The sequence below is a fragment of the Galeopterus variegatus genome, unplaced genomic scaffold (genome assembly GCF_000696425.1).
Source record: "Galeopterus variegatus unplaced genomic scaffold, G_variegatus-3.0.2 Scaffold1175, whole genome shotgun sequence".
NCBI classification, from domain to species: Eukaryota; Metazoa; Chordata; class Mammalia; order Dermoptera; family Cynocephalidae; genus Galeopterus; species Galeopterus variegatus.
This window is the reverse complement of record NW_007727286.1, coordinates 334,781-350,501: the sequence shown is the minus strand read 5'-3', so window position 1 is coordinate 350,501 and position 15,721 is coordinate 334,781. Positions and strand designations below refer to the sequence as shown.

General features: G+C 47.0%; 1 protein-coding gene across 1 annotated transcript in view; it reads right to left on the bottom strand.

The window, feature by feature from the left end:
* TLL2 (tolloid-like 2) overlaps positions 1-15,721 on the bottom strand; it is a 134,404-nt gene that overhangs the window by 15,295 nt on the left and 103,388 nt on the right. The window contains exons 15-17 of the mRNA XM_008575365.1: positions 8,775-8,891; positions 7,577-7,722; positions 6,893-7,088 (exon numbers count right to left, since the gene is read on the bottom strand). Of these exons, the coding sequence (XP_008573587.1) occupies positions 6,893-7,088; positions 7,577-7,722; positions 8,775-8,891 (459 nt within the window). The remainder of the gene's footprint in view (positions 1-6,892; positions 7,089-7,576; positions 7,723-8,774; positions 8,892-15,721) is intronic.

The following is a 15,721-nucleotide window of genomic DNA, read 5'->3' as shown; positions in this document are numbered from 1 at the left end:
GGAGGCTGAGCTAGCAGGGGAGTCTGATGGGATTCAGCACCAACAAGCATTTGGGGCAATTAAATAAGGGCAAGTAGGATGCCCTGAGTGTTGTTCAGAGCAAGAGTACAGGAATCACCTGAGGAAAAGCAAAACCCTAGCATTGGGCGTCTCCAAGAACAGTATTAGAAATAAAAAGAAAAATATCATTCTCAGTTGCCAACCATGGTACATCTATCCCTGAAAGAGAGCATGCAGGTTGTGGCCTAACTGAGCTGGAGGGGTCTAGTGAAGGACAACTAAACACTGAGACATCTTAAAAATAAAAAAGTCCAATCCAGAAAGAAGAAAGAGTCGCGATGGGGGGAGGGGAGAGAGGGGAAGGAGAGTATTGTTCTACAACACTGTGGAGGGCAGGAATAGAGCAAGCATGGAGTTGTTCACCGAATCTTGGAAGACTGGGTTACACATAAAATAAAAGCAATCAGTTGGTATAGACTGAAAAGATACCCAGTCTTGCCACCTCAGACAGGGATACTTTTAATAACATTTCTGAGAGATGGCTTTTCAGACCCCACTTGAAAACTCAGAGATAGGACTCTTGCTACTTTCCAAAGGTATTTTGGGTCAAAAGTCTGACTCCTTGCAACTTCTAACCCATCGATCCTGCAGAAAATGCAAGTCCTCCAAACATCATGGCTCCCTCCACCTGCCCGTTTTTAACTCAGACCCATTTCCTTCCAATCTTCCTGTCTGCAAAACACAAGCTTCTCATCAATCTGGTTGCTTTCCACTGCGTAAAGGATGGCTTGTAAATATCCCATCCTTTCACATAGTGGAGAGTAAACCTAGGTAACTCTACAAGTGACGTGTTGTTGGGCTCAACATAGGCTTAAATAGATTGGTCATTAGGGGCGACCGGGTTTAGGAGAGATGCTCTAGGCAGGGGGTTGAAGTTGCCCATGGCTTCAAACAAACGTTATTAAGTACACTCAAATAGTAACAATCATGCAATTATTTGTTTGTCACTTTAAAATATGCAAAGTGCTTTCTTCAACACTTTGTAGAAAGTATAGGAGGAGGAGAATAGAGAATAGGGAGGGAGTGGAAAGAGTCCAGGCTTTAGAATGAATCAGGCAGACCTGGGTAGCATCCATCAGGGGATCTTCTCCCAACAAACTAGGTAACCAGTGGAGGTTTAACCTCTCTGAGCCTCCCTCGTGCTTTAAAATAGGAATAATAACAATTGCTTTTAGGGTTGACTGAAAATGATGCACATGAAGTGCCCAGCATATAGACAGTCAATACACGGGAGTTGTCACTGTAGACAATAGAGTTGTTTTGGACAGTGGAGTTGTGCGGCCACACAATGATGGGGGTAGTGAAAAGGGTAAGGTTACCTGAGCATACCTGAGTCAGGCGAGAGTGGAGTAGTGCAGGTCTGAGCAGGGGAGGGAAACAAGGCAAGAATAGAAAGAAGGAAAATGCTTCCAGGATGGGCCAGTGAAGAAGATGAATGGGCAGGAGGGCTGCACAGCCGACTCAGGGGAGTGGCTGGTGGGCCAGGAAGGTGCATGAGAGGTGTACTCTCACACCTGAGCTCTCTCCAGCAAGAGCAGTGGGATGTGTGGCCATTTACAGCCCTGCTGCAGCGTGGATGGACCGTGTGGAAGTGTACCCGGGGCCCTGCTCTCAGAGGCAGCCTGGCTGTGGGCATTGCCTCCACACTGTGATACAGTAGCATCTGCTCCAAGCCCAGTGGCTCATGCTTGCTCTGAGCTTCAGTGGCCAAGGCCAAACCTCCCAGAAAAATCTGGAGAGCGTGGGAGTAGGAGAAGAGGCTGGAACCAGGGCTTGGTTTGGTTAGCATAGCAGGAGTTCTGGCTTCTTTTCATTCTTCAAGTATTAGCAGTGAAAGATAGAACCATTCTGTAGTTAGATCATGAGGCAGCTTAGGCAGGACCCCAAATATTGTTTCAGAGAGAGTTAAGGAAAGAGAAGACAGAAAGCAACCCTAGGCTTTTGGAGAAATACCTTGAAGGAAGCCAGTCCCCCCCCACCCCCCCACCAAACACCCTATGGTGGCCCATCAGCACTGGGACAATGGAATGTAGAGATGAAGATAGGATCCTTATTATGGGGGAGTCAGGGACCAAAATGACCTGGCCAACCCTTGATGCTGCTGCCATCTCCCAAAGCAGCCAGAAACGTAAGGTGCATTTGCTGCCTGGCCAGCAGACTCTGAGAGGGTCAGCCATCTGGCACCGGGAGAGGGTCCAGAGGCCAACTGGCACCCTGGCCAGCGTAACATGCCAGCTGGGCCCTGGGCAGAGCCTCCTGCCAACTGGCACCGAGGCAGGAGCTTCTTTGGCTTGCTCCAACTCTTCTGCAGCGCCTTTGTATTATTCTTCCAGTTTCTTTCTCTGGAGAGGGCCCAACACACGTGCTGGGCATTGTGCTCACAGGACATCCTACTGATGGCCTTGTTGGAAAAAGGCAGCTAAGGAAGCCACTGTGCCCAGTCTCTAGACTTGTGCTGTCTGATGGGGCAGACCCTGCTCACATGTGGTCATTGAGCACCTGAAATGCAGCTGGTCTAAACTGAGATGTGCTCTGAGTGCAAAACACACTGGATTTCCAAGACTTAGTATGAAAAAAACCATAAAATACCTCATTAATAGTGTGGATATTAGTTACACCTTAAAATATTATTTTGGATATATTAGATGAGATAAAATACACTACTAAAACTAATTTCACCTGTTTTTTTCTTTTGTAAGGTGGCTGCTGGAAAATTTAAAACTACATACGTGGCGCTCATTTGTGCTTTATACCCTATCTCTGTTGGGTGGTGCTGCATGAGACTGTGGTCGCTCACCCCATGCATCTTTAGGAGAGCCTGGCAAGGCAGGCATAGCAGGTGACAGGATGCCCAGTCCACCAAGGAGGAATCTGAGCCCCATTCATTCATTCGTCCATTCATTCATTCATTCATTGCTTAATAAGTATTTATTGAGCCTACTGTGTGCCATGCAATGGGAAAACAGTGGAGAACAAAGCAGTACGATCCAGTCACAGAAGGAAAATTGACCTGCCAGAGAGTGGATAGCTAGTAAGGAATTCAGGCAGATTAGCTCCCAGAACTTCAGAAGCCAAATCCAGGGCCTGTTTTTCTATACCCCCTTAGTATTGAAAAGGCAGGAAGGTAACTCATACCAGAATCAAATCACAAACACTAATGAAAAATCCCTTCACTTTCCTTCCCTATGGCTTTAGGTCTCCTTGAGGGAAAGAGAGTGGAACATGGAATCCTATAGATCCAGTTCTAGTCTAGTTTTGCCACTTTAGAACTTCCATGTCCTTAATTTTAAAATGGGGGTAATACTAATGCCTACCAAGGGGTTTTTCTGGAAGACAAAGTGAGATAACTAATGCAGTTTTGGCACATGGCCGGCACTCAATAGATGTCTTTTTTCCCCCTTTCATCGGTCTAGATGAGATATCTACTAGTCCTAATTCCTCCATTAAGATTCAGGGTCAAGGTCAAGGTTAGATAGTTCTTCTTCTCTAAGTGTGGTTCTCTGCAGTCCTGCTTGACATAAAAAAGATGCCAAGCTGGGTCTATGCACTCAGTTAGTGCAGTTGGGACTCAATTAACACTTCACAGCATCTAAACAGATGTTTACAGATTGAGACGCCCTTGACATAGGATGCTGGTGACCTGCATCCACCCCCAGGTGAGGCCTAATGGCCTCCGCAAGGTCCACGCTTCCGCACGGCCACATCTCCACCCATTTGCTTGCCGGTCTCCTCTACCACCTTCAGCTCTTGAGGACAACGACTGTGTGCTTCCCTAGATATCCCCAGCTCTAGCACAGTGCTGACACATGGTTTAATGAGCGCTGACTGACTATTCAAAGTGGAGGAGGGAGAAGAGACAGGGCTAGTCATCATGGTCACCTACAGCAGGTCAAGGCTCCTGCTCCATCCCTTACAAACTAGTTCAGCATCATAGAAACCTTCCCTTCCACTGCCCCAACTAGCATCTCCAGGAGGGTTGCCGTAAAACACTCAGGAGGTCCAGTTAAATTTGACTTTCAGATAAGCAATCAATTCTTAGCATAGTATGTAATATGTGGGATGTATACTGAAAAATAATTCTTTGTCTGAAAGACAAAATTAACTGGGCATCCTGGTTTTTTATTTCCTAAATCTGGCAACCCTAATTTCCAGGCTCAGCTGGTCCTCTCAAAAATGTGCATTGCTGATAACCAGCAGAGCCAGGAGTGAGGATGTATCAGTGGGAACTGAGTACCAGTTATCTCCCTGGAATGCAGCCCCAACACTTAACTTACAGACCTAGGGTGGAGGTCAGGAGAATTAGAATAAACAGAATTAAAATAAAAAGCTCATAGTCATTCATGACATGTGGTAGGCAGAATAAGGCTCCCCCAGGCTGTCTGTATCCTGGTCCCTGGAACCCCGTGAATCTGTTTCTTTACTTGGCAGGAAGGACTCTGCAGGTATGATTAAACACAGGATCTTGAGACAGGAGATTCTCCTGAGTTATCTGGGTGGGCCCAATGTCATCATGAGGGTCCATGTAAGGGAAAGAGGGATGAGAGGAGGACTCAGAAGCAGCAACGTTGCCGACAGAGGCAGAGGTCTGCGATGCAGCCTGAGAAAGACTCAGCTGCCCGTCACTGGCTTTCAAGGTGGAGTGGACCACAAGCCAAGAAGGGGAAAGAGGGATGAGAGGAGGACTCAGAAGCAGCAACGTTGCCGACAGAGGCAGAGGTCTGTGATGCAGCCTGAGAAAGACTCAGCTGCCCGTCACTGGCTTTCAAGGTGGAGTGGACCACAAGCCAAGAAGCATGGGAGGCTTCTAGAAGCTGGAAAGGCAGGGAAACGGATTCTCTCCCAGGGCCTCAGGAAGGAATGCAGCCCTGCCTACACCTTGATTTTAGCCCAGGAAGACCCATTTCAGACTTCTGACCTCCAGAACCGTAAGATAATGAACTTGTATGTTTTAAGCCACCAAGTTCATGGCAATTTGTTACAGCAGCAATAGGAAACTAATACGAAGATGCTTCAAAAAATTCATGGAAAGATTCATATTATCTTTTCATTCTATTTTTCCATGAACTTTTTGAAGTACCCTCATACATCACAATAGCAAGAGGAAATTGTCACACCATTTTTTTCCAGAAAGAATAACCAACTCGAAGATTCCTTCCCTAGCAAATGCAGTTAATGGACTAAACACCATACCAGGTGTATTCACTTACACTATTTCATTTTTTCTTGATGACAACCTTGCAATAACCCTGTCACTGCTGCCAAATCAGGCGGGGACCACCCCTGGCTCGGAGACACCGGCACGTGCAGTCTGGGCCAGGTTGGGGAAGGGGCTGTAAATTTCCAGGCATCTTGACTAAGGCTGCCATGTCCTTCTCTCTGCTGTCACAAGCTGATCGCATTTAAAATACACTTGCTGTGACATGGCTTTTTTTGCTTTGGAAAGAAGCCACTAAGTTTTGTCTCCAATTATTCAGAGCATTATGATTCTTGCTGTTTCTGCTTAGGTTTTGCTTTCCCCCAGATGCCTCAAAACAGAAAATAATCCTACATCTTGTTTGGCACTTGTCAGCTTATAAAGTGCCACCGCAGCCATCATTTCATTGGGGAGTCACAACAACTGGTCAGGTAAAATGGGCAGATTTCCTTCTCCCTGTTTTATAGAGAGGAAAACACTGAGGCTTCAGTAAGGACAAATGGCTGCCTGCTCTGGGTGACATGGCTTGAAGTGAGTTCTTCTGACACCCAGTCCATTCATGTAGAACCTGGGAGAAGGATCTAAGACAGGGACAGAAGGGGAGAATGGGAGTAAGGGGAGAGATCAGGGTTTCTGGGTTAGCACAGCCAGAAGTCCCAGAGAGGAGGGAAGGAAGGGAGAGCAGCCTCCTCCTGGGTGCAAGTAACTGGGCAACTGGGGAAGCAGTGCCAATAACTAAGCGCCTCAGCTGCAGAAGATGGGCTCTCTCTCTTCAAGGGCTGCTGCTGTGCTGCTAGGCACCCCGCCACAATGCCCTTGGGGATATCCATGCTTCCCCCTTAGGGCCTTCCAGGGCCCTGACAGCAGAGAAGGAAGACCTGTCCATCCAGAGGAGGCTTGGAAGCCCACTCTTCTGGGGCCAGGAATGCTGGGTCTGCCCATGCCACTCAGAACCTACCAAGCAGCAGGTCCCCGAGGCAACATGGAGGTGTGTTCCCACCCCCTCACCCTCCTCCCAGCCCCGCTCACTTGGGGGTAGGCACGTAGGCTGGGGGGCTGTTGCGTGAGGAGCTGAAGACCTGGGTTGCCTCTCTGGCCCACATCAAGAAACATACAGCAAAGCTGTGGACAGAGCTTGAGCTGAGGAGTGAGACTGACCAGGCTTGGCTCCTTGGTCTGTCGCTTAACCCTCTGAGTTACCCTGAGTGACCCGGCCCTTCTCAGCCTGATCAAATGTGATCCAAACCTAACTCAAGGGGTATTTGGGGAATTAAATGGCATCATGTAAATTAAATACCTTACGCAGTTCTTGGAACACAGTAGTGCTCCATTAATGATAGCTGTTGTACAAATTCTTGTTATCAATGCTGAGTTTTACTGCGGTGTAATTTGACCTTGTAAAATTACTAAATCTAAGTTCCAAGTATAGAACTTTTTGCTAAGTAGAAGCCAAGACTGAGTCTTTTCCTGATCAGGTGTGAACTCTGCAGGGAGCCCCAGGCACGGCTCCAAAATGGGTCACTGCCTCTCCCTGCAGGGAGCCTCATTTGGTGTGAAGTTTCCATATGTGATTCTTAAGCCGGGGGGAGTAATGTTCCTTCCTGTGACTAAAAGTGGAAACAAACTGCTAATTCATACCCTTGAAAAAATTGGCCGCAAAGCCCGCTTTATTGATAGAGCCATCGGACACAAACTTCATCCACAGTCTGTTGGAGCTTGATTTCACATCCTCTGGCTTCTCGTAGCCACAGAAGTGACCGACCAGGGCGCTCTCTTCCGTGGGGCCATCGCGGATCTCCAGGTAGTCGTATGCACAGCTGTCATGCCTTTCGATCTAGAGGGAGGAACAGAGGCAACGTGGATGATGGGTGGCTCAGCTTTAAAGTTTTTGATTTAAGAAGAGAACCTAAATGTCACTCTCAAAATCTCACCAAGAGCCAAAAGGACTCAAGTGTGTCCTGGGCTTCTCCAAGCTGTTTCCTAGTTACAGAAGTCAAGGGGGAATCAAGCTGAGAAGAGACTAGGAGAGGTTAAACAGGGAAAAACAATTCTACAAAACCTCCTTGGATCCCATTGTAGATTCTCACTTTGACTATTCCTCTCCTCCTCTCTAGCAGTCTTAGAAAGGAGGCAGACCCAATTTCAAAGCCTGCAAAGATTTTGTTATCAGATGCCTGGGCACAACGCACCATGGGCTTGAAATGGCCTCTTAGCTTCCTGTTTTTAACCAGAAAATGGAAACCCATCTTTACAGAGCAGAGGGTGTCCAGCAAAAACTGTCATTTACTTTGTCCTTGGGACGACAACCTGAGCAACACTCACCTCAAAAGCTTGGAAGGTGAGTCCCACGTGAAACCCCTCCGAAACCGTGATCCTCCAAACACATTCCTTGGAAGGTCTGTAGTCATCTGGGTAGTTGGGAGATTGAATCTGACCAGCATCTTTGTTAATGTCTCCTCCACAGGTAGCTGTGGAAAGAGAGCGCACAGGAAGGGGTGGGGATGGGGGGAGCCTGGTCGGATCTCAAGAAGGAAGGCGGGTGGCCACTCGCCACCACTAGGTGGCTCCACTCACCAACATTTTCATCTCCATCCAACAAAGACTGCCTTAGGAAAAGCACAATTGCATTTGTTTTCAACAATGAATTTTTTCCCCCCACAGAAAGAAAATAGCCGTGCAGAGCAGTGGCTTTCCACCTTCGCTATGCATTAAAATCACTGGGGAGATTTTTCAAAACGTGGAAACCGGGGTCACATCTCCTGAGACTCTGATTCAAGTGGGCGCAGGAGCACCGAGCAGCAGTGGAGTTCCCCAGGTGACTCTGACATAGAGGGGAGAGGACCGCTGGAGCAGAGGGACACGTGCCTGCATACACACACGCACAGTTTCTTTTACAAAAACAAAACTTTGGCCTCCCCCAAATTACAATAATTTAAGGCCAATTAAATTTCTAGTCACTTCCCTCTTTTGCTGGGGGACGAGGTGGGGTGGGGAGCGAGCCAGGAAAACTCAACGAGTACAACAAACAGAAGCACCATGGCCTGGTGGCAGCGGCCCAGAGCCCAGACTGATGGGTCCCCTCTACAACCAGGTGGCCCCTCTAAGAAATGCAGTTAAAAGTTCTCTGATGTTGTCCAAAGTATTCTTTTCTCAGAAGAAACAGAGGCCCAGAGAGGTCAGAGTCTTTGCTCAGGCTCACACAGCTATTCAGAGGCTGCTGCAATTTCCACAGGTGCTATACCCCCGACATCACCCTCAATGGGGGAAGCCGACTCCCCAGCTGGACTAGTGAGGGTTCGGTGCGGTGGTGGCAGGGAGACGACACCAGTTCTGAAGAGAGCACAGCTGGCCTCTGCTTCCAGATTGTGGGGGAGGGGACCATGCAATCCTCAGCCTGCCCCTGCCCTGGTGGCTCTGGCAAGTGGCCATGTGTGCCTAGGATGGATGAGGGACAGCGGGCTGCATGGGGAGACAGAGGCACAGGAGGAGCACCCACATGGCTTCTTCATCATGAACAAACCTTCGTACACTGCGAAGAACCCCTTGCCCAGGATGTTGCTGCTACTGCGGAACTCCACCCAGAGCCGGCTATCAGTGGAGACGAGGGGCTCTGGGACTTTGTCGCCACAAAACCTACCTGAAAAGTGGGAAAGAAACAGTCAGGATGCCTGGAGACAGCAAGAAGACGCTCACTGCAGACTGAGAGAAAGCGTGGTTCCTTGGATGTGGTTCCAAGTGAGCAATGGCCCCAGCTGTGGCAATATATCCTGGAGCCCACACAGGGGTAGACAATGGAAGTGAAAGAGTCAATCAAGGTACCCGGAGTATAGCCACGGCCCCCCTTCCCTGCCAAATGGGTCCTGCCAAGGCTCTGAAGGTGTGGCAGAATAATGGCCTGGGACAGTGACGAAGGTTTGTTTCCCTGGCATTTCCTATTGCATACACGTCCTTCCCTTCTGAGGCTTTAGACATTCTACGTTTTTGGCTCAGGAAGGGATGCCAGAGAATACACGACAAAGAAATCAAATCTTCTTGGCTTCCGAATTTCACAGTACTAAAGATCTGGAGGAACGCAGGGAGGGTAAGAGCACACTTCCTGTCCTTGGAGTCTTAGGAGATTCCTAGGATGGAGGCGTGAGGGGACTAGGGAGAGAGGACTGGACGGCACCCTCAAGCCCCTCAAAGGACCGGTACCCCCATCGCACCCTGAACTGAGACTCGATGGAATAGGATGATAGAGACCCCAGGTAGGTTTATGGATCTGGAAGGAGCAGAAAACTGTGCCCCCAGTCCCTGGGCAGAGCTTGGAGGACAACAGGACCCTGGACTCCCCTGCCCCTCCCAGCGTCAGAACACAAGTGTCTACGTGGTTGGTCCAGACATTTGGCCATGAGACGGGCAGAGCTGTTCAGGCACAGCATGGTAAGAAGGCAGCAGCGTGATTCCAGGCTCCTGGTGGGGGATGGAAGCGACTTTCCTGTAGTCCTGAGGATCTGGGGATCCACAGAATGTCTCCCAAGCTTCCAGGGAGATGTGGACTTGGTGCTGTTCTGAACTGGCCTAGGACTGAGACGAGGGAGCGCAGCAGCCACTTGTATGGATGAGGACTAGCCGGGGTGAGGACAGCAGGCAAGGCCAGGCAAGACGGCAGTAGGGATCTCCCACCCCACCCCACCCGGGGGAAGAAAACACAAATAACTGAAATTAAGCTCTGACTACCTGATGGAAAAGGGGCTCATAATAGCTGTAAACTTGTGTTTGATAAAAAAAACAAGTAAACTTGTATTTCTTAGACACTCGGGTAGGTGGTCTGAGAGGAAAAGGGGAAGGCCGTGTCTTTCCAGTACATGACAATCCTTGGCCACCTAATTCCTAATGCCACATAAGGCATCAGGAAGCTGGGCTGGGCAGGGATGGAGCGGGTGGGAGATGGTGAGTCTAACCGATCAGTTCAGAACACGGACCAGCCAGGATCTATTCGGACTGCAAGTTCATAGTTCTACCAAGCACCTACTATGGGAGTCACTCAAAGAATTTGTTTAACACTGGGGGAAATGAGATGTGACTGCTAATGGGTATGGGTTTTCTCTGGAGGATGGTGAAAATATTCTAAAATTGATTGTGGTGATGGTTGAATGACTCTGTGAGAATACTAAAAACCATTGACTGGTACGCCTTAAGTGGTGAATTGTATGGTATGTCAATTTTATCTCAATATTTTTTGAAAAGTCCACTTAACAGATATTTAGTGGGCTCCCTTATTGCCAACACCATATCAGGCACTGGACAAGACACTTGAAGCTATAATTCTGCTTTGTCATTCTGAGAAATGGGGGGAGCAGGTGAGGAATAAATGCCACTACGGACATTTCCTAATGGCCAACCATGGCACATGTTCTTTGGGGAGAAACAGAGGAGGACACTGCTAATCTCCTTCTGCTTCCTTCCGAGATTCTGGCCACCTGCAGCCTTTTGGATTTGGGGAGCTTAATATTAAGTGAAATCAGATGAAGCTGCTGCCAAGAATTTGGCAAAAAAAACCCGATTGGAAGCCTGTAAGTTTTCATTAATGGTTCTTCTGGCATTGCCAATGAGTGCCAATTAATTTTTGGAGAACACGTAAGCATGCTTGGGGAGCTTAATATTAAGTGAAATCAGATGAAGCTGCTGCCAAGAATTTGGCAAAAAAAAACCGATTGGAAGCCTGTAAGTTTTCATTAATGGTTCTTCTGGCATTGCCAATGAGTGCCAATTAATTTTTGGAGAACACGTAAGCATGCGCAATATTGCTTACCAGTAAGGAGTCAGCACTAAACAGCAGATAGACAGTGCTGTTCACAAAAGGAATTCCTTCTTAGCCTAGACCAAGTTTTGAGTCCAAGTTTCTCCTCTTAAAAGCCCAGCTGTCACAGCCACAGAGGACTCTTTCCATAAGAGAGAGAAACTTTCACTGCCTTGCTGCCTAAGTACCTGATGATGAGATGACCCACCCACCACCCTGGGGCCATGGGACAAGCCACCTGCGCTCAGTGCTCTGGAGGAGGTAGGAATTGCAGGATATGGTATATTTTACTGCCTTGGCAGAGCTAGACTTGGTAGGATAAATTCCAAATCATTTCTAAGCACTCTCCCCAAATAGCTTTGTAATTCTTAACCAGAAATCTGTACTTTGTTTCTGTCCCTTGACTGATATCTCAGCATTCCCATCTTCACCTTAATGGCATTCATAAAAGCCCCCTTTGTACAGACAATGTCTATGCCAGACACTATCCTAAGCATTTTGCATGGATTATCTCATGTCCTCCACACTACTCCCTGAATTAGGTACTATTATTAATCCCATTTCACAGATGAGAAAACTGAGGATCAGAGAATGTAAGTCTCAAAGCCGTAAGTAAAAGCAGGATTTGAACCTTGGGCAGTCTAAGGTTTGGACTTCCATCTTCAACATCACGTTCTTCTTCATCATTGGCATCACTGCCCCCACCATCAAAAGGAATTTCTTGTCTGAGATACAATTCTGAAATACTGTACGATTGTGGATAAATAGACATCACATTTGCTCTCTGGGAATGTAAATATCATTCCCACCTCCCGGTTTGGAGACAGACACACAGGAATGAAGATCACTGCCAGGCTGGGCTGTTGGACTCACTCCATCATTTCTGCTCATCTGGGAGGCTGCCCTGCCCGGGGAGCCCCAGCAGTGGGGCCACGCGACACTGATTGGCCAGCCTGGCCTTCCTGAACTTCCCTCCCCATTTCAGGGAAAGGGGGAAAAAGGGCTTTTGTGTGCATTGTGGTGACACAGAATGCCCCAAGACAGTTATGCATACAAAAGTGCATTGTTAGAGTAATTCCTCTAACAGAAACAAGGGAGGGGAATCCAATTTACAGGAGAGTGTTCAAGATTACTGGATGGATTCTCTATGCAGCCTCCTTCCTCCTCTCTTTTGGTGCAATCTTACAAGTGACCACTGAAACTGAAAAACCAATTTGATATCTTTAATCAGCCATGAAATGTTCTCAACCTAGTTACATTTCTCTTTAATCGCTATGTGAAAACCTGGGTCCTAAGCAGCCTCCATCCAAGGAGACTAAACAGGCTAGAGAGAAACTGGACTAGAGAAAAGGTGTCAAATTCCTAAACTGAAATCTGGCTCCTGGATTTACAGGAGGAGTTTAATAAGGATAGCAAGAAGAGGAAATGCAGATGAGGACACTACAAGTGGGCTCCATGGGGAGTCATAAAGGGTTCATTCATAAAAAGTTATGCGTCCATTATGCTTGGATTTTCACACACTGCCCTGGGAAAAAAATGTGATGCACAGTTTTTCAGAGCAAGATGCATACTTTCACAATCCGCCCTAATCCGCTCTCCCTCCTGTTCATAAAAAGTTATGCGTCCATTATGCTTGGATTTTCACACACTGCCCTGGGAAAAAAATGCGATGCACAGTTTTTCAGAGCAAGATGCATACTTTCACAATCCGCCCTAATCCGCTCTCCCTCCTTCCAAAGGGGCATTGACCTGCCTCCTCCCAGCAGATTTCATGGCACTGACCCCTCCCGGGGACCAGCTCGGCCGACACAATACACTTGTTCCAAACACAAAAGTTCACTAACAACTGCATTTGGAAACATCAGAGCAGGCCAAATAGTTGGCAAAGGAGAACGCCCGCAAATGAAGACTGACGGTTACAGGCACCGGGCCATGCCTTGGCTGCAACACGCACACACACACTGCAAAAGTGAATAAAAGAGGAGCTAAAAAACACTCAAAACAAAATAAAAACAAACCATCACCAACAACAATGAAGGCAAAGGTTTTATCTCATTAATGAAAGTGTAGCCAGAGATACCAGGAATCTGTAGTGAGAAAATTCTTGTTTCAAGTTCAAGAAGAGAGAGAACTAGTGGAAATCTTTCTGCCTGTGCCCATTCTCAGAAACGTGCCTTGGCCCTCTCTGGGAAACTTCAGTAACAGAGAGCTTCCTCCTCCTGAGCCTTTAGATCTATCTCATTGTTGGGGGTGTGGTGTAGGGTTGCCAGATTTAGTAAACAAAAATCCAGGAAGCCCAGTTAAATTTGAATTTCAGATAACAAATAATGCATTTTATCTGGCAACCCCAAGGGGATACACTGATCATATTCAGCAGTCACTTCTTCCTATCACCAGGATAACTGAATTCTGGTCCTATCTCGGCCTCTAGCTGGCTGTGTGGCCTTAGAAAGTTAGTCCACACTTGGGAGCTTGTATTTCTCGTGAAGGCGTGGGATTCAGTGACTCTAAGGTTCCTGCCAGGTTGAGGGGTCTGTGAGTCCATGTTCTCATGAAACTCTTCCCACACTGCTTCTTTTGTTACTTTAATTATAAAATAATTAAATGCATTTATGTGAAAGACTCAGTCGAGAAATATACAAAACCAAACACAAAGCTTCGTCCATGTTCTCATGAAACTCTTCCCACACTGCTTCTTTTGTTACTTTAATTATAAAATAATACCTGAATGCATTCATGTGAAAGACTCAGTCGAGAAATATACAAAACCAAACACAAAGCTTCCCAGCATCTCCGTACTTCCTTTCTCAGAGGTAATCACCTCCACGGGTTTGACGAGCATCCCTGCAGTCTTTCTATGTATTTGGTATTAGACATGGGCACATGCACCTACATTTATAGGTAAACAGGATCATTCCCTGAGCCAACTCACAGGGATTCTGATTCAGTAGTCTTCCAGGAATCTGTATTCACAGAAATCTTCAAGGTGATGCTGTTGTCCAGCCAGGTTTGGGAACCTCTGCTACCAGGAATCCAGCCCTCTGTCTTTCGCCACACCCAGTCAGTGCTACCTGCAAAGCCATGCTTCCTTCTGGCTGCTCATATTAGGCAGGAAACGGCAACCTAGGACAGATAGCCTCTACCCTGCCATCGGGTGGCATAACCCACTTGTCCTGAAGTGTACACATTCCCGTCCATGCTTGGCCTGGAGATCACTTTCTTGGCTTGCCTGCCTGGACTGCTAACTACCTGACCAATTCCTCCTAATGGTGGTACCCTGGAACCTCCATTTAGAACCTACCCTGGCTGCTCCCCAGCTCTTTAGAGCTCTTATGGACATAAATTCCTACCTGTTTGCACCTCCAGGAATTTAAACTCATGGCCTCTGGAAGGGGTTGCTTGTGTGCTAGTCCCAGTGGTAGCTGACCAGACTCGGACCCCTTAGTCATACAGAAGCTTAATGTCTGCCAGGCCCACTTGAGTCCAGCCAGATACTCTGTCCCAGTCTCTGCTGATCTACCCCATCCTTGGTTCCTCAGTATCCAACATGAAGTCAGGACTTTGTCTAGCAGAGAAACTCCCCAGCTCAGCTCTCTCTTTTCTTTCCTATCTCTGTTTGCAGTCAGCTGCCCCAACAACAGCTCACTCTCAGGTTAGTCATTCACAGCATAACAAGTTTGGCTTTTCTGTTCACCTGTGCCAGGGACAAAGTCCTCACTGGGAGTTTAGACTTGTCTAAGAATGAGGATAGCCCACCCTCAGCCAAGACCCTTCCATCTTGCTCCTTGTCAATCCGCTCCTCTCTCCAGCCCCACCATGGTTGCCATTCCTAGACCAAATGCACTCCAATGTCTGCCCTCCAGACACCGAAGCCACTGGTCCTCCAAACAGTGTTCATCTTCCATGGTCATGCATGAGAGAGCTCTCTTCTTGTGACCAATCTTGACTGAACCAACCTTTCTCTTTACACCGTCTGCCAACTGCCTGTCACTCAAAGGTCGAAGCTGCCTTTTCATGGATGAGTTCACGCCCTGTTCATCTCACAGAAATAATAAATGTTCATCATAGAAAAAATGGAAAATATAACTAAGCCAAGAACAACAGAATGATTTAAAAAAATATACTCTATCATCCTGAAACAACCACTATGTGTTATTTATCAATATTTATAATGTTTATATTGTAGATCACAAAATGGTTTCTTCCAGTTGAGTTCAGCATGCACAATGATTTTAAGTAATTTTGGTTTGAATGATTTTGGACAGGATATTCGGGGTTCAGTTTACCACACTCCCCACCACTCTTTTTTATGACACCAATTCCATCTCATTCATTTACCCATCCCTGAAGTCATAAGTTTGCAATGCCTGCTCATACGAGGGGTCTTCAAAATGTTCATGGAAATACTCATATTCTCTTTTAATTCCATTTTTCCACAAACTTTTTGAAGTGCCCTTGTATATATATAAATGTATATTTTAATCCAAATGGAATTCTACTGCATATTCTATTTTGTAACATACTTTTTTTTAGGTAACACTGTACCATGAACACCTTTCTGTATCAATAATCAGCTCTAACTTCATTTTAATGGCTTCTATTCAAAAGATGTATCATAATTTATTTAGCTAACCCCTGCTGTCAAACATTTAAATTGCTTTCAGTTTTTCCTGCTTCAGTGAACA